The 23375-nt window shown below is 49.1% G+C and overlaps 3 protein-coding genes across 8 annotated transcripts; 2 read left to right on the forward strand and 1 right to left on the reverse strand.

Annotated features, from left to right (window-relative positions):
* Positions 1-232: 232 nt before the first annotated feature.
* Positions 233-4300, forward strand: LOC134009573 (tripartite motif-containing protein 16-like). 4 transcript variants are annotated; one of them, XR_009928252.1, is made up of 8 exons: positions 234-1146; positions 1694-1789; positions 1901-2134; positions 2308-2467; positions 2757-2816; positions 3296-3355; positions 3497-4188; positions 4228-4296. XR_009928252.1 is itself a non-coding variant. In XM_062449111.1 (7 exons), exons 1-7 carry the CDS (start codon positions 547-549, stop codon positions 4066-4068), a joined length of 1782 nt encoding a protein of 593 aa, XP_062305095.1. In that variant the 5' UTR covers positions 234-546; the 3' UTR covers positions 4069-4300. The 4 variants fall into 4 exon arrangements, 3 of the variants coding, with proteins under 3 accessions (XP_062305097.1, XP_062305095.1, XP_062305096.1); XM_062449111.1 differs by having other exon boundaries at positions 3497-4300; XM_062449113.1 differs by lacking the exon at positions 2757-2816 and having other exon boundaries at positions 233-1146; positions 3305-3355; positions 3497-4280.
* Positions 4301-6156: 1856 nt separating this feature from the next.
* On the reverse strand, positions 6157-11119 carry LOC134009583 (E3 ubiquitin-protein ligase TRIM39-like). 3 transcript variants are annotated; one of them, XM_062449130.1, is made up of 6 exons: positions 10623-11119; positions 9944-10263; positions 8442-8516; positions 7698-8022; positions 7515-7541; positions 6157-7180 (listed from the first exon to the last, which is right to left on the reverse strand). In XM_062449130.1, the coding sequence occupies exons 2-6, from the start codon at positions 10214-10216 to the stop codon at positions 6648-6650; spliced, it is 1233 nt and encodes a 410-aa protein (XP_062305114.1). In that variant the 5' UTR covers positions 10217-10263; positions 10623-11119; the 3' UTR covers positions 6157-6647. The 3 variants fall into 3 exon arrangements, with proteins under 3 accessions (XP_062305114.1, XP_062305113.1, XP_062305111.1); XM_062449129.1 differs by having other exon boundaries at positions 9944-10270; XM_062449127.1 differs by lacking the exon at positions 10623-11119 and having other exon boundaries at positions 9944-10577.
* A 570-nt stretch (positions 11120-11689) lies between these two features.
* On the forward strand, positions 11690-18135 carry syt4 (synaptotagmin IV). Its single transcript, XM_062449123.1, is given in 5 exon segments — positions 11690-12069; positions 14137-15035; positions 17363-17483; positions 17753-17983; positions 17986-18135. Coding segments are annotated over 5 exon segments (1380 nt in total). The 5' UTR covers positions 11690-12032; the 3' UTR covers positions 18078-18135.
* The last annotated feature ends 5240 nt before the right edge of the window (positions 18136-23375 follow it).

Below are 23375 nucleotides of genomic sequence, written 5' to 3' on the forward strand. Positions count from 1 at the left end.
TGGAGACATTTACATTTACATTTAGTCATTTAGCAGACGCTCTTATCCAGAGCAACTTACAGTAAGTACAGAGACATTCTCCCCGAGGCAAGTAGGGTGAAGTGCCTTGCCTAAGGACACAACATCATTTGGCCTGGAATCGAACCAGCAACCTTCGGATTACTAGCCCAATTCCCTAACTGCTCAGCCACCTGACTCCCGTTACAAACCCGTTACAAAACTTGTTTCTAACTAGCCTGTCTTCTCTGCTTCTAGTCAGCTCACACTGGACCCAAACACAGTACTCTGTTGAGGTGAAAGAATACAAGTCTCTCATCTTTTCTCGATCTTTCTCACATAATTTATCTCCTTATCTCACTCTTTCTTCTCTCCGCCCCCCCCCCCCTAAACTCCACCCTCTGACAGAACCAGGAAATCACTCCCTCCTCCCACAACAGTTGTTTTTCTGAAGAAACGAAACTAATCTCTCTTTCTCTGCTTCCTCTTTCTCTCTTTCTCCATTTGTTTTTCTGTGTGAGAGAGAGCGACCGTCACTACCACTCCAGCATGGCCCAGCAGGGAGTTGTGCTGGACCAGGACCAGTTCTGCTGTTCCATCTGTCTGGACCTCTTAAAGGATCCTGTCACCCTCCACTGTGGTCACAGCTACTGTAGCAGCTGTATCGAGGGCTGCTGGGACCAGGATGAGCAGAAGGGAGTCTACAGCTGCCCCCAGTGCAGACAGAGCTTCACTCTGAGGCCTGCTCTGAAGAGGAACTACATGCTGGCTGAGGTGGTGGAGAAGCTGAAGGAGACAGGAGGAGCCCAGGCCGCCCCCTCTGAGCTGACCAGTCCAGCTGGGCCAGGAGAGGTGACCTGTGACCTCTGCACTGGGCCCAGGAAGGAGAGAGCCCTCAAGTCCTGTCTGATGTGTATGGTGTCCTACTGCCAGACTCACCTCCAGCCCCACTACCAGGTTCCTGGGCTGAAGAAACACAAGCTGGTGGAAGCCACGTCTGGACTGCAGGACGTGATCTGCTCCAGTCATGACAAACTGCTGGAGGTCTTCTGTCGGACAGACCAGCAGTGTATCTGCTTTCTGTGTACCATGGAAGACCATAAAGGCCATGACACAGTGTCAGTCAAAGATGAGAGAGAGAAGAAACAGGTAAGACCAGATCAATTCTTTGGTGACTGAGTAACTAACTTAAAATATGAAAGCGTAGAGAATGGAATAATGGATGTTTATCATAAAGGCAGTTTAGAATAAAAATAGAGAGACATACTGAATGCAGCTTTACTTGCATGTGATGTGTGAACAGGTTATGAATGATGTAGAGAATGCTATAATATCAAGCTAGATTATTGAACGTATCACCACTGGACTAGTTCAAACACTACCATCACTCAACAGTAATGACACTGTTACTGATCTCATATGAGTCCAAAGTCTGAACTCAATATTCAACAAGTGCAGGACAAGTTTTATAACCAAGCTAACTGGATACATGGTGTGAATTAACATCACAACAGAATAACCTGTACACAACTACCTTAACTCCTACACCTATATGACATGACTGTACTGGATATTCAGGTGTTCAACACCAGCAGTGTTCAGTGTTGGTGTTCAGTGTGTTCTGACAGAGGTTCTCTCCACCAGAGTCCTGTACTGTAACTCCTACTGTGTTGTTGTCATGTGTGTTGTTCTCCAGGACAAGCTGGTCCTGAGTCAGCAGGAAGTCCAGCAGAGAGTCAAGCAAAGAGAGAAGGAGCTGAAGGAGCTCCAACAGGCTGTGGAGTCTTTCAAGGTCAGCATCAGGATCTCCACTACTGGAGCTGTGCTAGTGTGCTAGTAGGTTATTTTTCTCCCTATCTTTCTTTTTCTCTCTGTCTCACCCTGTCTCTCTCTCTCCCTCCAGCTCTCTGGCCAGGCAGCAGAGAAGGACATTGAGAGGATCTTCACTGAGCTGATCCGCTCCATTGAGAGAAGGCGCTCTGAGGTGAAGGATCTGATCAGAGCCCAGCAGGGGGCAGCAGTGAGTCAGGCTGAAGGACTGCTGGAGAGACTGGAGCAGGAGATAGCTGAGCTGAGGAGGAGAGACGCTGAGCTGGAGAAGCTCTCACACACAGAGGACAACATCCACTTCCTCCAGGTAACTAGACTACCCTGGCAGCTCAGATCTGAAGCTACACTCACTGTCTGATCATCTATGTAGGATCTCTGCTCAACCTGTGTGTCTGTCCATCTGTCATTCTTCCATCTGTCTCTCTCTTCCCCCTCTTTCTTTCTTTATCTCTCTCCCCCCTTCCCTTTCCTTGTCTCCAGAACTGCCAGTCTCTCTCCAGTACCAGTGTATCTTCAGATGTCCCCAGCATCTCTGTTCCTCCTCTTCAGTACTTCAAACATGTGACTGAGGTGGTCTCTGAGCTGAGAGACAAACTAGAGGAGCTGATCCAGAGAGAGTGGTCCAACATCTCCACCACAGGTGAGCTGGTTAAACACAGCAGGTCTGGAAAAACATCAGATTAAGCTTCATGGACATACTTTACGTGATAGGGCAGACATTGGTCACATAAGCACATGTTTGTATAAACTTGACTTTGATAATGAAGACAGTGTTTGTTGTACTCTCTTGTCTGTCTGTGTGTGTGTGTGTGTGTGTGTGTGTGTGTGTGTGTGTGTGTGTGTGTGTGTGTGTGTGTGTGTGTGTGTGTGTGTGTGTGTGTGTGTGTGTGTATGTATGTATGTGTGGGGGTTGGTGTGTGTGTCTCCAGTCTCCACAGTGGATGTGTTACTGCCTCCAGAGCCCAAGACCAGAGCAGACCTCTTAAAGGGTGAGTCTCCACTGTCCAGGTCTCCACTGAGCAGTTTTGTAAGCACATCATACAGTAATATAATATATACATATGTATAAACAAACAGGAGAATCTTGAAATCTGTTCTCAAATACATAATAACACAAAAATCTGGCCCTTGCACACTGAGTGCGAAGTTTTCGTTTTCGTATGCGTTTTTTTGCAATTGTCAGCCTCAACATTCAGTGAATTGACAAAAAACCTATCAAAATGCTGGCTATGGATGCGAAATACACAGAAAATCGAACCGATCCGAACTTTTTTTTGACGGACGAAAGTTTCGGAGGCAGTGTGTAAGCGCGATTGACATAAGGTGAGGTCGTATTTATTTTTTAACGTGCGAACATTTCGGATACGAATTTCGGACTCAGTGTGCAATGGCCTTAAGCCTGTTTGTATCAACTTGGTTATGACAATGATATGTGTGTGTCTCTGTGTATACGCGTATGTGTCTCCAGTCTCCACAGTGGATGTGTTCCTGCCTCCAGAGCCCAAGACCAGAGCAGACCTTTTACGATGTGAGTCTCTGAAGTGTCCAGGTCTCTCTCCACTGACACGTGTTGAATAATGAATCAGATCCAGAACAACAGCAGCTTTAACATGGGGACACATGAATGGACGTGTTATTAACTCTGATCTGGTCTCTGCTCTGCTCCCAGATTCCTGTCAGCTCACTCTGGACACAAACACAACACATATGAACCTCTATCTGTCTGAGGAGAACAGGAAGGTGACACGTCTAAACCAGCCACAGGATTTGCAAGCTTTCGTTCAAGGATGGTCATACCCTAACTTTGGATGGGCATATAATATACATCCAGAGAGGTTCACCAAGAACTATCAGGTGCTGTGTAGAGAGGCTCTGTCTGGATGCTGTTACTGGGAGGTGGAGTGGAGAGATGGCCGTGTGAACATAGCAGTCTCATATAAAGACATCAACAGAACAGACCACACCTCTTTTTTTGGTGACAGTGACAAGTCCTGGAGGTTACAGTGCTCTAGTGATGGTTACAGTTTCAAACATAACAGAGTTGAGACTGCAGTATCAGGCCCTCGGTCCTCCAGAGTAGGAGTGTACCTGGATCACAAGGCAGGTACCCTGTCCTTCTACAGTGTCATCTCTGACACAGTGACCCTCCTCCACAGAGTCCAGACCACCTTCACCCAGCCACTCTACCCTGGGTTTTGGCTTTGCTATAATGCCAGTGCAGAGATTATGAAGCTGTGGTAGAGGGTCTTGTAGAGGAGTGATACCTTCATACCATCATACAGAACCCTGTTACTGGTTAAGTTGGTTTATAATCATTGTTCTTTTGTTCTATAATTACAGCTGTAAATGATTATATTGTGTGTATTGTATGTGACTTCTGTTTAAGTAATCAGTTCATAGTTGTCTCTCTGCTACTTTGAACTCCTGCTGCTGGTTATAATGGACCTGAACAGCTGAATAAAGACATGTAAAGCTGAAAGACATCTCTCATTATTTACACTGTAGAAGAAGGATTTGTGTTTCTGACCCCTATTCATCTACAGCCTCTCTCCCTGTCTCCATCCCTCCCTTTCTCTCCTGTTCTCCTTTTCTCACTCTCTCTCTATTCCTCTCTCTTCATCACTCCTTCTTTCTCTCTCAGTGCAATGTTGCACATTCACCACCAGAGGGCAGCGCAATCACACAGATGTTTCTGACTATTCTTCTACAGCAGGGGTTCCCAAACCTTTATTTGCGAGTGCCAGATAATTTTTCCTTTCTTTAATGTGGGGTCGGGTCGGTCTGTAACAGAAAATGACATGGGCCGGAGTGACTACCAGTATTATTGTGGAGATTTTATTATGATTTTAAATGTATTAATTATGCTAGATTATTTTATTATTTTGTTATGCACCGTACATCCGTACATATCAAGGGATATATAGCCTATTAAAAGAGCATTATTACTATCGTAATGAACTTTTTACATATTCAGTGCTATTCAGTGCTTGAAATCAGAACATGTACTTACTAATGCATATTAATCAGTGTAAACAGATTTTTATTTTTGAAGTCTGGCATTGTTCAGAGGGCCGGTCCAAATGTGTTAGCGGGCCGTATTCGGCCCGTGGGCCGTAGTTTGGGGACCCCTGATCTCTCTCCCTGTCTCCATCCCTCCCTTTCTCTCCTGTTCTCCTTTTCTCACTCTCTCTCTCTTTATTCCTCTCTCTTCATCACTCCTTCTTTCTCTCTCGGTGCAATGTTGCACATTCACCACTAGAGGGCAGCGCAATCACACAGGTCATTTGGATTGATTTCACTCTGGAAACTCAATATCTGGACACTCCCAGCCCTCATCCCTCTCACTCCTTACCCTCATCCTTCTCACTCCTTACCCTCATCCCTCTCACTCCTTACCTTCATCCCTCTCACTCCTTACCCTCATCCCTCTCACTCCTTACCCTCATCCCTCTCACTCCTTACCCTCATCCCTCTCACTCCTTACCTTCATCCCTCTCACTCCTTACCCTCATCCCTCTCACTCCTTACCTTCATCCCTCTCACTCCTTACCCTCATCCCTCTCACTCCTTACCTTCATCCCTCTCACTCCTTACCCTCATCCCTCTCACTCCTTACCCTCATCCCTCTCACTCCTTACCTTCATCCCTCACTCCTTACCTTCATCCCTCTCACTCCTTACCCTCATCCCTCTCACTCCTTACCCTCATCCCTCTCCTCCCTCTTTACTTCTTGGACTCCCTTCATCGGTTGGTCTCGCCTCCATTGTTCTGGCTACACGACACACCATTTTGTCATCATTGTAAATATTTGATACATTGGCCACAAACCTTTTTAAACAATGTCACAGAGGGCTTCACATACGCCCATAGAACTGCACCTAAACCAACCTAAACCATCAAGACAAAAACTTCCAGGAAAACTCTGAAGAAACAGAAGAAACCTGGAGAGGAGCAGGACAGTGAGGGAGCCCCTCCTCCAGAGACAGAGAGGAGCAGGTCAGTGAGGGACCCCTCCTTCAGAGACACAGAGAGGAGCAGGTCAGTGAGGGACCCCTCCTCCAGAGACACAGAGAGGAGCAGGTCAGTGAGGGACCCCTCCTCCAGAGACACAGATAGGAGCAGGTCAGTGAGGGAGCCCCTCCTCCAGAGACGGTCGGTGACACAGAGAGGTGCAGACCACAGATTGCTGAACACAATTATGTAGTAAGAATGGAGACAAAAGCAAACACTGTGCTGTTATTGGACGGGGAAACACAGATATTCAGAGTACTGAATTAGTAGAGCTTTTGCAGTGCTCTGCATTGATGTTTGTGGTCTTTGTTTGGTCAAGTTTGCTTTATTTACCATTTCACCTTACGCAGTACAATACAGACATAATAATAATAGAAGATCAATTGTTCAAAGATTGTAATAGAACTACAACTACCTTCCCTTTCTCGTTGCTGAACTTTCAAGCCTGACACCCTGAGCTGTTAAAAATGAACAGTTTCACTGTATTGAAATTCTGATTCTTTTTTTAAAATCAGATAAAATGATTAATATGATAATCTAGTCATTATTACTGTAGAGTAAAACCAAATTAAAATAAGTGTTTTCATGACATAAATGTTTGGGTAAAATATACCTCACCAAACTATTCCTGATGTCACATACACATGTGACATCATCAGAAAACCCAGGAAGTCCTCTCCATTGGACAATAGTGACACGGCAGAGGCTGGATGGTTGCTTAGTTACTACTAGCCCAAGCCAAGGTTCAACCAATAGACAATCACAAACTGCTGAATCTCAGAAGACATCCAGCCAGCCAATAAGATCGCTCAATCCGATGGATTGACCGGAGTGATGACCAACGCGACGCTTCCTGTTTTACAGGGGTTGATGTAAGGATACAGTATGTCCTTGAATTTGCAGCCAGAGAAGGTGTAGATGTGATACTCGTTTCCCACGTCGTAGAAGGAGACCTTCCCCCCCTCGTAATCCACAAACACACCCACCTTCTGGGGCTTGTTACTGAGAGAGAATCGGACAAACGGACTGTCCTGGGCTATGTACTCCTCTCCGTTCCTGAAGAGAGCCACATAGCCGTTCTGGAGCTTCACCTCGATTTGTCCCTTCCTGTCGACGGACCCACACGCCACCCCTATGTCCCACCTCAGCTTGTCGCCCACCTGCACCTCGTAGTAGAAGCCCCCGGAGGAGAAGCCCTCCTTCCCCAGGACGGCCACGCCCGAGTCGAACCTCTCCGGGTTGTCCGGGACGTCAGCTTGTTTTTCGACGAGTCTCACTTGCTTCCCGTCGGCGGACAGGACGAGGCTGGGGTGTGCCGTGTCAGGGTTCAGAGTCACGTCCACTGTGGGAGGAAGGAGAGAACAAGGTGTGTGTGTGTGTGTGTGTGTGTGTGTGTGTGTGTGTGTGAGAGAGTGTGTGTGGGTGTGTGAGTGTGTGTGAGAGTGTGTGTGTGAGTGTGTGGGTGTGTGAGTGTGGGTGTGTGGGCATGTGTGTGGGTGTGTGGGTGTATGTGTGTGTGTGGGTGTGTGTGTGTGGGCATGTGTGTGAGTTTGTGTGTGTGTGTGTGTGTGGGTGTGTGAGTGTGTGTGTGTGTGTGTGTGTGTGTGGGTGTGTGTGTGAGAGAGAGGGCTCTCTGTCATCGTTTATGTTATTGTTATCCATGTTAGTTCATCTACCTGCATACTTCTGGATCCTCTTCAACTCTGTGGAAAGAAAATAACATGGCCCCTTCATTAGAACCGGGACTATATATTTCATGCCAACATTCAAACTGAACTCTGTGACATTCTGTGAAAAACATGACAAAAATGGAAGTCCCACAGCAGTTGTTACCATGTAATCCAGATGCAGCCATTTACCTCTTCTATAGAATATTTTCTTTGACTTGTCGATGTAGAGCTCCAGTTTCTTCCCCAGTCCAGCTACAGTTCCCCTCACCAGCAGCACTCCGGGGTCACTGTGAACACTGACCTCAGACCAGTTCTTACTGGCTACCTGGGTGTTTCCTCCCTGGAGCGCTGCAACTTCCTGTTCCAGCTCTTTGATCAGAACTTCTGCCCTCTTCTCCACCTCTTTTTGTTTCTCCTCAATCTCCTCGACGAGCATGGCCTGGCTACTTTGAATGGGCTGGACCAGTGAGTCGTAGAAATTGATGCAGTCCTCAATATCCTTACTGTAGTCTTTCTATTGGATACATGCATAATATATGTTTTCAAATTGTTTTACAGGGTTTACGAAATGGCATGGAATTTCACGGAATGTCACTGAAATTCGTCTGTTTTTTTTAAGATCACTGGATTGGTTGGAAGATTAGGTTGCCACAGACTTTCATGCCAACACAGTAATGTGTTTCAAGTAATATTGTGCCCCACATTGTCAGTGTGTTTGGACATAACTGGATACCCAGACTACATTTACATTTAGTCATTTATCAGACGCTCTTATCCAGAGTAACTTACAGTAAGTACAGGGACATTCCCCCCTGAGGCAAGTAGGGTGAAGTGCCTTGCCCAAGGACACAACGTCATTTTCGCACAGCCAAGAATCGAACCGGCAACCCCGATTCCCTAACCGCTCAGCCATATTACCCCCCTCAGACTAACCTTGCTGAGCTCAACTGAGCGCTTGATTTTCTGGACCATGTCGAGCCTCTTCTGGATCTGTCGCTGTGTCCTTCGCTGAACAGGGAAATCACATCATGATAATCACACACGTTTACATTTACATTTAGTCATTTAGCAGACACTCTTATCCAGAGCGACTTACAGTAACAGGGACATTCCCCCCAGGCAAGTAGGGTGAAGTGCCTTGCCCAAGGACACAACGTCATTTTGCACGGCCAGGAATCGAACTGGCAACCTTCAGATTACTAGCCCGATTCCCTAACCGCTCAGCCACCTGACAGCCACACAAAACTACACACACACACGCACACACGCACGCACACGCACGCACACGCACGCACACGCACGCACACACACACACACACACACACACACCACTCCTCCAGCTCACGCACATGGGAGTTCCAACAGTACAAACATCTATCATGAGAAAGAACACCTGACAGCCAACACGCCACACACACACTTAGTCAACACGCCACACACACACTTAGTCAACACGCCACACACACTTAGCCAACACGCCACACACACACTTAGCCAACACGCCACACACACACTTAGTCAACACGCCACACACACACTTAGTCAACACGCCACACACACACTTAGTCAACACGCCACACACACACTTAGTCAACACGCCACACACACACTTAGTCAACACGCCACACACACACTTAGCCAACACGCCACACACACACTTAGTCAACACGCCACACACACACTTAGTCAACACGCCACACACACACTTAGTCAACACGCCACACACACACTTAGTCAACACGCCACACACACATTTAGTCAACACGCCACACACACTTAGCCAACACGCCACACACACACTTAGCCAACACGCCACACACACACTTAGTCAACACGCCACACACACACTTAGTCAACACGCCACACACACACTTAGTCAACACGCCACACACACACTTAGTCAACACGCCACACACACACTTAGTCAACACGCCACACACACACTTAGCCAACACGCCACACACACACTTAGCCAACACGCCACACACACACTTAGCCAACACGCCACACACACACTTAGTCAACACGCCACACACACACTTAGTCAACACGCCACACACACACTTAGTCAACACGCCACACACACACTTAGCTAACATGCCACACACACTTAGCCAACACGCCACACACACACTTAGTCAACATGCCACACACACACTTAGCTAACATGCCACACACACTTAGCCAACATGCCACACACACACTTATCCAACATGCCACACACACACTTAGCCAACACGCCACACACACACTTATCCAACACGCCACACACACACTTAGTCAACACGCCACACACACTTAGCCAACATGCCACACACACTTAGTCAGTCAACACGCCACACACACTTAGCCAACACGCCACACACACACTTATCCAACACGCCACACACACTTAGCCAACACGCCACACACACTTAGTCACCAGGTCACAGTACCTCTGTAGTGTTCTCAGTACCTCCTGCGACGTTCATCTTCTTGAACTGATCCACGACATCTCTGAAGGCTGTGTTGACATGCAGCTTGGGCCGTCCTGAGAACCTCTCTTTGCAGAGGGGACAGACGAATATAACAGTGCTGTCCCAGTAGCCACTGATGCAGGCCTGGCAGAAGTTGTGACCGCAGGAGGTGGACACAGGGTCGGTGAAGACCTCCAGACAGATGGAGCACTGGAACTGCTCCTCCAAGACTCGCAGGGTGGAGGAGGACATGGCCGCTGACTTAACAACCACAACAACACAAGATCCCTCCTGGAACACTGTTTCCTTCCAAACAAATGAGACTTGTTCAATCCATGACAGCATGGAAGGACACGGGTAAATGTGTAGATTTTGTTTTTGTATGTGTGTGTGTGTGTGTGTGTGTGTGTGTGAGAGAGAGAGTGTATGTGTCTGTGTAATAACGTACAGTACCTGTACACTTACCTGAGTGTGTGTGTGAGAGAGAGTGTATGTGTCTGTGTAATAACGTACAGTACCTGTACACTTACCTGAGTGTGTGTGTGTGTGAGAGTGTGTGTCTGTGTAATAACGTACAGTACCTGTACACTTACCTGAGTGTGTGTGTGTGTGTGAGAGAGTGTGTCTGTGTAATAACGTACAGTACCTGTACACTTACCTGAGTGTGTGGGAAATGATCGTATGATCCAGTGTCCGTGTCTGTGCTGTGTCTACTGTACTTTGGACTGTTGGATTGTCATGTTGAAAACGATTCCTAAGTGATGTTGAATTGAATACCTACTACCAGACAACTACATACAGTGTCTAGTTCTAGTTCAGTATGTCTGTCTAAAAAAAAAAGTATTTGTACAAGCCTGTCTTTATAAAGTCCTATTTCCTGACATGTATCTTTCAAATGCGAAACTGTGACTGCATCATTGCCAAACCTTAGCCTACTGTGATTGGTTCAATTAAATCACATGGCTACAAGCATAGACGGCGGAACAACCTGTTGTGCAAGAAAACGTTTCCCGAACAAGAGTTCTTTCTCTACCTCTCTTCCTATTTCTCTTTCTCTCTCTCTCTTTAATTCTCTGTTTTCAGTTGTCGGCTGAGTTGTTATCTGAGTAGAAGTGTGAATCAGTTCACGGTAGTTTTATGTTACACGCCTCTCTCTCTCTCTCTCTCTCTCTCTCTCTCTCTCTCTCTCTAGCTCTCTCTAGCTCTATCTCACTCCACTACATAACTTCCTTTCCATACCTCTCACTTTCTCTCTCTTTCCCCTCCTCTTTCATCCAATCATTTTGTTCTCAAGGCTACAACATCGCCCACTGTGTTACCAACTTCTACCGCCAGGTGGCACCGCAGGACTGTAAAATGTGAATCTTCATGTGCGCCCGAGGTCGTTAAAGTGGAACCCTTAAACTATGGCCAATGTAAATAATGCAAGGATCGTTGTACAATAATTTGATTAGTAACTAAAACAACCCTTAGAGGTTCCCAGTTAAGATTCGTCAACTTTGTCTCACACACACACCCCTACATACACACAAACCACAAACAGGTTCAATTCGTCGGCAGACTACACGTCAATCAGGGATATTGACTGGCTTGTTGTGCCGTTTCACCGAGACCGTGATTTTACCGCCGTCTTCGTCACAACTGCGTCAGCGATGAACTCATCGCAAACGGGGGGGGGGGGGGGGGGGGGGGAGAGAGAGAGAGTAAGGGAGGGGGAGCGGGGTGGTGCCGCCTCAGAAACGATCATAGCGCAGAGTAACAACAAGAGCAGGGTGCGAACCGCGAAGGGAATGTAAACGAGAATCCTTCTGGCGTATGCCATATTTGTGTTCTCTGTAAAGAACACGGCGTTTGAATAATTCAAACCCCATTACAGACAGATTAATTATTGATCATTTTCCAAAATACAAGGCTATTCTCAGTCGCGGAGGTACCGAAAGAAACGGATTTCTGAGCGCTGAATAAGAGAGTCGTGAGCCGGTAATCAGACCGCAAGAGGGCGAGAAGAAGAAAAGGCGTCTCCGACCGTTTCAGCACCTTGGACAGAGCGCGCAAGCAGGCGGGAAATATGGCTCCAATGGTGGCGGAAGGAACGCAGCAGTTCGGTAAGTAGAAGCCAGCCGCGAGGTCCTATAGGGTGACGAGGAGAGAGCGTCGGTTAGTGATGAGGGCGGATTGTGTCTTGTGTTTTTACAGCAGGTGTGGGCTCGGTCTCCCGCAGCCTCGTCCATCTGACCGTGACACCGTTGTCACGTTCTGACTTAATCCAAGCTACGATTTGATAATTGTACATAATAGGCTATTAGTAATACACTAGAATGTTATTAATGGATTAATAAGACGCCTAACGTACTTGTTGGTGTCTATTTTAACAAGATCCTGTCTATCAGTTTGACTAGCATGGTTTTGACGTGGCACTTTGCATCTTTCGGAATTGCCGTATTATACCTGTTTCATTTGGTTGAATTAGTTTAATTTCGCATGGACTGTTGAAATCAGGAGTTTTCGCAGGTCTCAGAGGCTGTGTAACAGTTAGTCCCTGCTGTGTGCGCGTGTGTTTTTTTATTCTACCGGGCGCCCTCTCACTGTCGGAAATTTCCAGTTTCATCTCTGGAGTACTTTCACTGCAGGAGAAGGGTGTGTGTGTGTGTTTGGGGAGGGGGGGGGGGGAGAGGGAGGGAGAGAGGTGGGGTTGCCTTGGCCTAATGGGAGATTATAGAACCTGCCTTTGTGTCAGGGTACTCCAGGAAAGAGAAAAAACCTGTTAGATTCATAGATTACACACAACACGCACACAGAGAACATGAAAACGGAGTGTACTGTACACAGTACCCAGGTGTTAGTCACTGTTTACCTGGAGCATAACAGAGTCTCCTCTGGGTGTGTTGGCGTTCAGCAGTGCGCTCGGCCTGTTGTGAAGAGCTTAGTCAGAGCAACATCAGCGTTTCTCATGACTCATCAGATGCTATTAACGATGTGGGTAGTGCCCATCCTCGCCTCTGCCCCTCTGTGCTGCCCTGGCCTCGCCTGCGCCCCTCTGTGCTGCCCTGGCCTCGCCTCCACCCCTCTGTGCTGCCCTGGCCTCGCCTCCACCCCTCTGTGCTGCCCTGGCCTCGCCTCCACCCCTCTGTGCTGCCCTGGCCTCGCCTCCACCCCTCTGTGCTGCCCTGGCCTCGCCTCCATCCCTCTGTGCAGTCGCTGAGAGAAATTCAAATATGATCTATGACTGTATTCGGCAGTCGTGAGATTTGATCAGTCTGGTTTTATCCAAAGTAGAAGACAGAACAGCACATTTGAACCTGTAACCTGTTGATCTGCTGTCAAATGCTCTAACCATTGAGCTACACCCTCCCCTGTCTACCTGCCTGCCTGCCCGCCTGTCTGTCTACCTGTCTACCTGTCTACCTGTCTACCTGTCTACCTGTCTGTCTGCTGTCCGCCTCATCACAACAAAGCTGTGACGCAGCTAGACAACTGCTCACATATGGCTCACAGCTGTCAACAGAACTACAATAGAACCACCACAGAACTACAATAGAACCACCACAGAACTACAATAGAACCACAACATAACTACAATAGAACCACCACAGAACTACAATAGAACCACCACTACAACTCCAATGGTACTGTGATAGAACTACAATATACTTCCATAGAAACACACAATGATCAACTAGATGGTGTCTAGGAGAGGAAGTTAAGAGATGAGGAGGTGAGGAGGTAAGGAGGTGAGGAGACAAGGAGACAAGGAGGTGAGGAGGTAAGGAGGTGAGGAGACAAGGAGACAAGGAGGTGAGGAGGTGAGGAGGTAAGGAGGTAAGGAGGTGAGGAGACAAGGAGGTGAGGAGGGGAGGAGACAAGGAGACAAGGAGGTGAGGAGGGGAGGAGGTGAGGAGGTAAGGAGGTGAGGAGACAAGGAGACAAGGAGGGTGAGGAGGTAAGGAGGTTAGGAGGTGAGGAGACAAGGAGGTGAGGATGGTAAGGAGGCTACAGGCTGGGAATCTTGTGTGTTTTTGTCAGGTTGATGAATTACTAAACGTGACAGCAACAGGAGGGCAGAACTGAGACCATGATTTATTCATTGTTGTTTGTTTTTGTTCCCTCTCTCCCTCTCCTCCCCCTCTTTTTCTCCCCTCCCCCTCCCCTCCCTTTCTCCCTCCCCCCTGTAGCAGAGTTCCCGGTGAGCGTGGCGGTGGTGAGCGTGTTCGGCCTGGTCTTCAGCGTCTCCATCTTCGCCTGGATCTGCTGCCAGCGCAAGAAGACCCCGAAGACCCCGCCCTACAAGTTTGTGCACATGCTCAAAGGCGTCGACATTTACCCAGAAGGCCTCAGCGCCAAGAAGAAGTTCGCCGCCTCCGCCGCAGAGACCAAGTCGGACACCAACGACCCCAAGATCGACGTCAACGGCAACTGCAGGCAGGCCTCCAGTCCACCAGGGGGCAGAACTAGTCTCCACCTAGACCTGGATAAGAGGGACCTGAACGGGAACTTCACCAAGCCCAGCCACACCCACAATCTCAACCAGAACCAGAACCAGAAGGTCCGCAGTTCCCCGGATCTAGAAGTCCCGTCCCCCCACCCTACCCTCGCCCTCGCCTCCCCCTGTGGAAGCAGCTTCTCCAGCCAGGCCCCCACGCCGGCCCTGGACCGACCCCAGGACGAGGCCTCCGAGGCCGGCCTGGGGACGCTGTCCTTCTCCCTGGACTACCAGGAGGACAAGAAGGCCCTGGTGGTGCACATCAAGCAGGCCCACGGCCTCACCCCCACCCACGAGCAGTCGCTGACCTCTGACCCCTACATCAAGCTGACCCTGCTGCCGGAGAAGAAGCACCGGGTCAAGACCCGTGTGCTCCGCAAGACCCTCGACCCCGCCTTCGACGAGACCTTCAGCTTCTACGGCGTGCCGTTGTCCGGTGTCCCCGGCCTGTCCCTGCACTTCAACGTCCTGAGCTTCGACAGGTTCTCCCGCGACGAGGTCATCGGGGAGACCCTCGTCCCGTTGGCCGGGATCGACCTGTCGGAGGGGCGCGTCCTCATGAGCCGGGAGATCATCAAGAGGAACGTGAGGGTGAGCGAGGCCGCGGGCCAGTCCCTCCTCCACACCCTCATCCCCCCCCTGCATCATCCTCATCATCCTCATCATCCTCATCATCCTCATCATCCTCCACATCCTCATCTTCCTCCACATCCTCATCTTCCTCCACATCTTCATCCTCTTCCTCCTCATCCTCTCTTATTTAGAGGGTTCTCCCATTAAGATGGTTCTCTTACTGTTCTAAGGGTTCCACAGAGCCTGTCTGTAGTATGGCGTCTTCTCTCTTAGTCCTGACATGCCCAGTGGTTCTCAGATGCACCACCAGAACATTCAGATGTGCCGTCTGGGCGCTGGAACAGGAAACCATCCTGAGAGTAGCTAGCTGCACTATGGATTTTACACTTATCATATTAGATTTCAGCCGCAGTAGTACTGGGGTGTGTGTGAGTGATGTGTGTGTGTGTGTGTAAGAGAGAGAGAGAATGTGTGTCAGAGAGAAAGTGTGTGTGTGAGTGTGTAATGGTGTGCATTGTGTGTGTGTCTGAGTGTGTGTGTGAGTGTGCTGCAGCTACTGAGCAGGTCGATATCTCGTAGGCAGACCGTGTCAGCCAGCGCCTCTCTCCTGGACCAGAGACCCAAGGGACCAGTCACAACAGAGGCAGGAAATGACTCTGTGTGTGTGTGTGTGTGTGTCGAGGGTGTGAAGAAACTGTATTTAGCTGGAAGCAAAGCCAAGTGAGCTTCTCCAGAAAGCAATATTTGTGTTTTTCATGGAAATCGGATTCAGAGTCTAAGTGTCTCCTTCCCCGACATTAATAGAGTCTTTATGAAGTCGAGCAGTACACCCACTCCAGCTACCACACACTACACAACACACCACAACGACAAAGGGTAATATAATATAGATATAATATAGATATAATATAGAAATACTCGTTTATTTTGACATGTAGATTATCTATAGCATGTGTATGCAAACTGTTTTGGTATATCTGTGTAGTAGTATATATAGATGGTGTAAATACATATTTAATAAATGCATACAATATATGATCCCAACATATTTTCTCTGGCTCTATCTCTCAGTGTCTTTGGTCCATCTCTTCCTCTTCTCCTTTCTTTCTTTCTTTCTTATTCATCCATCCTTCTTCTCTCCCTCCTCCATCTTTCCTCCATCTCTCTCTGCCATCTTTCCTCCATCTCTCTCTCCTCCATCTTTCCTCCATCTCTCTCCTCCATCTTTCCTCCATCTCTCTCTCCTCCATCTTTCCTCCATCTCTCTCCTCCATCTTTCCTCCATCTCTCTCTCCTCCATCTTTTCTCCATCTCTTTCTCCATCTTTCCTCCATCTCTCTCTCCTCCATCTTTCCTCCATCTCTCTCTCCTCCATCTTTCCTCCATCTCTCTCTCCTCCATCTTTTCTCCATCTCTCTCTCCATCTTTCCTCCATCTCTCTCTCCATCTTTCCTCCATCTCTCTCTCCTCCATCTTTCCTCCATCTCTCCTCCATCTTTCCTCCTGTCTCTCTCTCCATCGCTGTCCTTCACCTCTCTCTCTCCTCCTGTCTCTCTCTCCATCTCTCTCTCCTCCTGTCTCTCTCCATCTCTCTCTCCTCCTGTCTCTCTCTCCATCTCTCTCTCCTCCTGTCTCTCTCTCCATCTCTCTCTCCTCCTGTCTCTCTCTCCATCTCTCTCTCCTCCTGTCTCTCTCTCCATCTCTCCTCCTGTCTCTCTCTCCATCTCTCTCTCCTCCTGTCTCTCTCGGCCTCACAGTCATCTGCAGCCAGTACCATCCTCCACCCATCTCTCCCAGTGTAAATATCACTTCATCATCGTAATCTCTGCATGAACCCTCTCGCTAAGCTGACAGTGACACCACACAGGGAGCTCATCACCATGGTGACGAGGCGTATAGTGAGGTCGCGGTCTCGTGGGTCTGAGCCTGTTGGCGCAGCTGAGGCTGCTGGGTTATAAGAGGTGTGATGGTGAGAGTGGTGGATCCTCCCCGATTCCGAGAAGGAGGGGGAGGAGAGGAAGAGGGACGATGGTGAACAATCTATGAAGTTCTTATTTCTCTTTCTCTCTCTCTCTCTCTCTCCTCTCTCTCTCTCTCTCTCTCTCTTCTCTCTCTCTCTCTCTCTCTCTCTCTCTCTCTCTCTCTCTCTCTCTCTCTCTCTCTCTCTCTTCCTCTCTCTCTCTCTCTCTCTCTCTCTCTCTCTCTCTCTCTCTCTCTCTCTCTCTCTCTCTCTCTCTCTCTCTCCTCCTCTCCCTCCCTCCCTCCCTCCCTCCTCCCTCCCTCCCTCCCTCCCTCCCTCCCTCCCTCCCTCCCTCCCTCCCTCCCTCCTCCCTCCCTACCTGTAGAAGGCAGTAGGCAGAGGGGAGCTGCTTCTGTCTCTGTGCTACCAGTCCACCAGCAGCACTCTGACCCTCGTGGTGCTCAAGGCCCGCCATCTGCCCAAGACTGACAACCACGGACCCACAGGTACACACACACACACACACACACACACACACATAATGTTTATGTTAATGTTTGTTTAATGTAAAGCTAGTGCTGTGAATTCACTTTCTCAAATTACTTTCCCCTCCCTCCCTCCCTCCCTCCCTCCCTCCCTCCCTCCCTCCCTCCCTCCCTCCCTCCCTCCCTCCACTCCACTCCCTCCCTCCCTCCACTCCACTCCCTCCCTCCCTCCACTCCCTCCCTCCCTCCCTCCCTCCCTCCCTCCCCTCCCCTCCCCTCCATCACCCCAGACCCCTACGTGAAGGTGAACCTGTACCAGGGCAAGAAGCGCGTGTGCAAGAAGAAGACCCACGTGAAGAAGTGCTCCCCTAACCCCGTGTTCAACGAGCTGTTTGTGTTTGACGTTCCGTGGGAGGCTGGCCTGAGGGACGCCAGCGTGGAGCTGCTGCTGCTGGACTCGGAGCGGGGAGGGGCTGGGGAGCCGCCCGCCGCCACGCCCGTCCTGGGCCGTCTGCTCCTGGCTCGGCCGCGCCGGGGACCTCCGGGGAGCACTGGAGGGAGATCAGCGACCACCCCCGACGCCAGATCGCCAAGTGGCACGCCCTCTCTGACTAGCGCCGTGCGGGCGGGGGGGGGGGGGCAGCGTTTTTTGCGGGCGTGGCTTGGGGCACTGGGGGCATCCAATGAACTATCTCCCTGTGGGTGGTGGGGCGGGCAGGGTGGGGGTGGGAGGGTGGTGATTAAAAGTGATGTCATTAACCAATCAGTCAGTCAGTCTTTGGGGTGATTATGGTTTGAGAAGGGGGTTAGGGTGAGGGGGGTGATGGAGGTGATGGGGGGGGGGAATGACCCCGCCCAACCTCCTGGCTTAACGCGATTCCAAAGACTGCCCGGGCAACGCAGCTCTCTCCATGGCAACGGGCCGACGATCGCCACGGCAACCGCGTGCATTGCAGAATGTCTTAACTGTTCCTCTTCTTCTTGTACCTTCGCATAGCAGTCGTCCATGGCAACCACAAACACCTGTTAATACTACCGCTGTAAAACGTGGATTATTACCGAACTTTTATTTTGTAAAAGATTTATCAAAAAGTTTATTTCTGTTTTGGTTGCTTCTTGTGAGTCTGTTTTGTAAGTAAAAGTGATGTTTCATAAAGTCATTATATCAGGAGAAGAAGACCTAGATAGCATGAGAGAAGGGCACAGAGTGTGTGTGTGTGCGTGTGTATTGGAGAGTGTGTGTGTGTGTGTGTGTGGTGCAGATAGACCTGAGGAAGACGAGAAGCTGACCAGACAGTGAGGGTTTCTCTGGGAGCACAAAGGCAGACTGACATGTACATGTACCTTCTATAAAACATGGCAAGTTCTGACGAAACAGAAAAATGTGTGTGTGCTTTATTTCATGGTCCAACTGTGTGTGTACGTGTGTGTGTGTGTGTGTGTACGTGTGTGTGTGTGTGTGTGTGCCCATGCATCTGTGGTGTGTCCATGCCTGCCTGTGTGTGTCTGTACGCGTGCATGCATGTGGGCTGCAGCGATTTCACACAAAACAGAACCTTGGAAAAACCTTTCAGGAGGTTCCGGAACCTTCTTGAAGAATCCGTCCTGTCCTGAGAGCCCCTTGAGGGTGACATCATCGGCGTGTGGCCAGGATGATGTCATAATAGCAGATTGGCCGTGTTCCAGGAGGCCTTATGGGCGGGTGACATCATCTGGAATGGTTCTCAGCTAAGTGATTCTCTGAGTGGGCTGAGCTTGAATGGAGCACTTCCTCTATCTCTCTCTCCCTCTCTCGCTCTATCCCTCTATCCCTCTCTCTCTCCCTCCCTTCCCCTCTCTCTCTCCCTCCATCTCTCTCTCCCTGTCTCCCTCTCTCTCCCTCCCTTCCCCTCTCTCTCCCTCCATCTTTCAGAATGTTGCATCAGCGGAGTTCAGGTGCTCAGGGAGGCTGAGGCAGAGTTCTATTCTAGAACCTTCTGTGTCATCCTCTGTGATGTCATCCCAGGAGAAATACACACCACTCTGCTTTAAAAGGCAGGAACACCTACTCACACACACACACACAATACACATGTGCATGTGAAACGCACGTGCGCACACACACACACAGCAGAGGAAAATGTCCCATTAAAAAAACCTTGACTTGCGGAATCTTCTGTTTAGTGATACCCACCCCATACACACACAGACACACACACAGACACACATAGTAACATCAGTCTTCTTACAAAGGTCACGTCAACCTGTCCCTCGAGAGACGAGCGAGGAACGTGACTGCTGAAGAGAAGCTAAGGTGTGTGTGCGTGTGTGAGTGACGCAGGGTGAGCCAGGAGTACGACAGCTGTAGAGATGGGGCCAAATGCAAAAGAACATTTCTAATGAGGCACCAAGCTGCTCAAGGCTAGTCATCCCCTTCTGTGTTGTTGTGTGTGTGTGTGTGTGTGTGTCGGTGTGTGTGTGTGTGCGTCGGTGTGTGTGTGTCGGTTGTGTGTGTGTGTGTGTGTCGGTGTGTGTATGTCAGCTTTCTCTTCATTGTTTATGTCACACAAAACACCATGCAGAAGGAGAGAGAGAGATGCTATTTAGCTAGAGCAGTATTTCACTGGCTGTGTCTCTGGGGACTAACACGCACACACACACACAGAAATCGGAGGAAAGGAGAAAATAAATCACCAGATTTTACATTATAACAGAGAGAGGGCTGAAGGAAATATAGAGATGTTTACAGCTCAACAGCTGAAAAAAAAGAAATGAGAAGGAATGAGTTAGAGGAAGAGAGGGAAAGAAGGAAATGAAAAGATGGAGGGAGAGAGAGGAGAAAGGGAAGTTAAAACAAATGCACACTCCGAGACACAGACCAGACATCACAATAGCACTCAGTGGTGGGATGATGGACATCATAGCAATCAGACTATCCATTCACATTTATGTCATAATAGGATTCATTCCATTATGATGTAAAATTCTACATTCTACTGGATGACCTCACAACAGGCAGAATGTCAGGACTAGAAGGTGGAACAGCTTTGCGAAGATGACCAGACCTCTTGAGGCTGGCATTTACATAACCTTCCAGAATGAAGAAACACCCTGGACTTTAACGCAGGTTTACCCTGAGGGGGCGGGGGAGAGAGGGAGGGGGAGGAGGAGAGAGAGGGAGGGAGGGGAGAGAGGAGGAGGGAGGGGGAGAAGAAGAAAGAGAGGAAAGGAGAGAGAAAGGGGGAGAGAGACATGAGAGAATAAATAATGTATGTGATACAAGAGTTAGTGTGCATGTGTGTTTGGTGTGTGTGCACGTATATGTGTGTACGTGGGTATGTGCTTGTGTGCATGCGTATGTGTGTGTATGTCTGTGTGTGTGTGTGTGTCTGTGTATGTGTCTGTGTATGATTGCACTACTGCATAATATCATGTCAGAGGAGTTAAAAGTGGTGCCCAGGTGTACTCTGGGATAGAGGAGGTGAGTCATAGTTTGTGACCTTCAAACGGCGAGACAATTAAACAATCTTAACCTTCTAACAGAACACACACACGTCTAAACACAGGCCAGCACAGCCCGACCCAAAACACACACACACACACACCACTGAGCTACACCCATCCCTTGACAGCTTGAGCAGATTGACTGAGTATGGTAAGGCAGTCAGGCCCGTGAGGTCATCACGACCGTGCACCAGCAGACACGGCCTCAACCACGGAGCCACAGAATACCAATGAGCCCCGAACGACTCGTTCCACCCAGCAGCCAATCAGAGCAGAGCGCCGGGGCGTCCCAGCCAATTGGGAGTTGCAGGGGTCACCATGGCAACGGCATGAAGGCCGTGGGTGTCTATGACTGGGAATAAACATGACTTCAGGGCTAGCTGGAGGGAGGAGAGAGAGCAAAAGCTTCCAGCTTTATTGTAAAACTTATTTTCCTTGAACAATACTGAGGATTAGATCTTGATCTGTGTGTGCTTGCGTGTGTGCGTTTGCATGTACATGTTTGCATGTGTACGCGTGCGCGCGTGTGTGAGTATAAGAGAGAAGGCGCGTGTGAGTGTGTGTGATAAAATCCACCGCTCCTCTTTGATCTGTACCTTGAGACCGCCTCTGTCACCATGGAGACGGAGTGTACAGATGCTGGAGAGAGGGAAGAAGAGGAAGCAAGAGGCAGGATGGAGGGAATGAGAAGGGTTGATGGAGGGAGGGAGGACAAAGGGAGTGATGACTCACTCTCTCCTTTTTCACTACCTCTCTTTCCCCCTGCCTTTCTCTCTCTCCCTCTCCCTCCCTCTCCCTCTCTCTCTCATCTCTTTCATGTGTCTCTTTTCTGTCACATGTTTGTATGTATCACATGTTGTGTGTGCAGTGTGTAGTGTGTAGTATGCGGTATGCTCGTAAAATATCGTGAAATATCTCTTCACATGCCAACAAACAACATTTGGAGACGGCGAGAGAGGGGAGAGATAGAGAGATGGAGAAAGAGATAGAGAGAGAGAGATAGAGAGATAGAGAGGGAGAGATAGAGAGATGGAGAGAGAGAGAGATAGAGCGAGAGAGATAGAGAGATGGAGAGAGAGAGATGGGAGAGAGAGAGATAGAGAGATGGAGAGATAGAGAGAGAGAGAGAGAGAGAGAGAGAGAGAGAGAGAGATGGAGAGAGAGATAGAGATGGAGAGAGAGAGAGAGAGAGAGAGAGAGAGAGAGAGAGAGAGAGAGAGAGAGAGAGAGGAGAGAGAGAGAGAGAGAGAGAGAGAGATGGAGAGAGAGAGATGGAGAGAGAGAGAGAGCAAGAGAGAGAGAGAGAGAGAGAGAGAGAGAGAGAGAGAGCAAGAGGAGAGAGAGAGAGAGAGAGAGAGAGAGAGAGAGAGAGAGAGAGAGAGAGAGAGAGAGAGAGAGAGAGAGAGAGAGAGAGACAGTAGGAGAAGGAGAACAGACAGACAGAGTGTGACTAAGTTGTGCTTGTCACCTCAGTAGCAGCTACCGTCTGGGACTAGGGAGATGGAGAGAGTGGAAGAGAGGAGAGGAGAGCAGGCTTGAATGGCATAGCACAGCAGGAGAGGGAGGAAGAGAGAGAGAGAGAGAGAGAGAGAGAGAGAGAGGGAGGAAAGGGAAACCACATAATGTTGAAGATTTTCTTTCCATGCATCTAACCCTGGGCCTCTCACTTTACAGTTTCCTCCACCTCTCTCTCTCCATTTCTCTCTCTCCACCTCTCTCTCTCCACCTCTCTCTCTCCACCTCTCTCTCCATCTCTCTCTTTCTCCACCTCGCTCTCTCTCTCCACCTCTCTCTCTCCATCTCTCTCCACCTCTCTCTCCCACTCTCTCTTCTTTCCCCCCACACCACATTGATCCATCCTTCTCTCCTATCTTCTTACACTCCTCCCTCATCTCCCTCTCCATCCTTTTGCTCAGAAGCCACACACACACACACACACCACACACAAAACCTTGACTCCTGACCTCTATGATATCTATCTCTGTACTGCAGAGAGCTGATCTCATCTCCATCACACACCCTCCATCGATCCACTGCTTCTCTGCTCTCTGCTTCTTTTATCTCCAATTCTCCTTTGGCCTTTCGGCAAACCACCATTTGGCACACACATACACACACACACACACACACAATCTTCTTTCTGTAGTTGGGAAGTGACCTTTGTAAAGGACACAGAAGTCTGATGACCCTTCATTGCTTGACGCAGTATTATGAACGACCACACACGCGCACACAAACACACACACACTCAGCCAACTACACTCACACACACTGTCCGACACAAACACAACTGTAAGAGCATACTCTCACACAGACATACTGTTTGTCTCTTCCTGATTACAGTGAATCCTGATTCAGGTTCATCCTGATGTGTGTATGTGTGTGTGTGATGATGGTGTGTGTGTGAGATGGTGTGTGTGTGTATGTGAG

The sequence above is a fragment of the Osmerus eperlanus genome, chromosome 23 (assembly GCF_963692335.1).
Source record: "Osmerus eperlanus chromosome 23, fOsmEpe2.1, whole genome shotgun sequence".
In the NCBI taxonomy this organism is placed as follows: Eukaryota; Metazoa; Chordata; class Actinopteri; order Osmeriformes; family Osmeridae; genus Osmerus; species Osmerus eperlanus.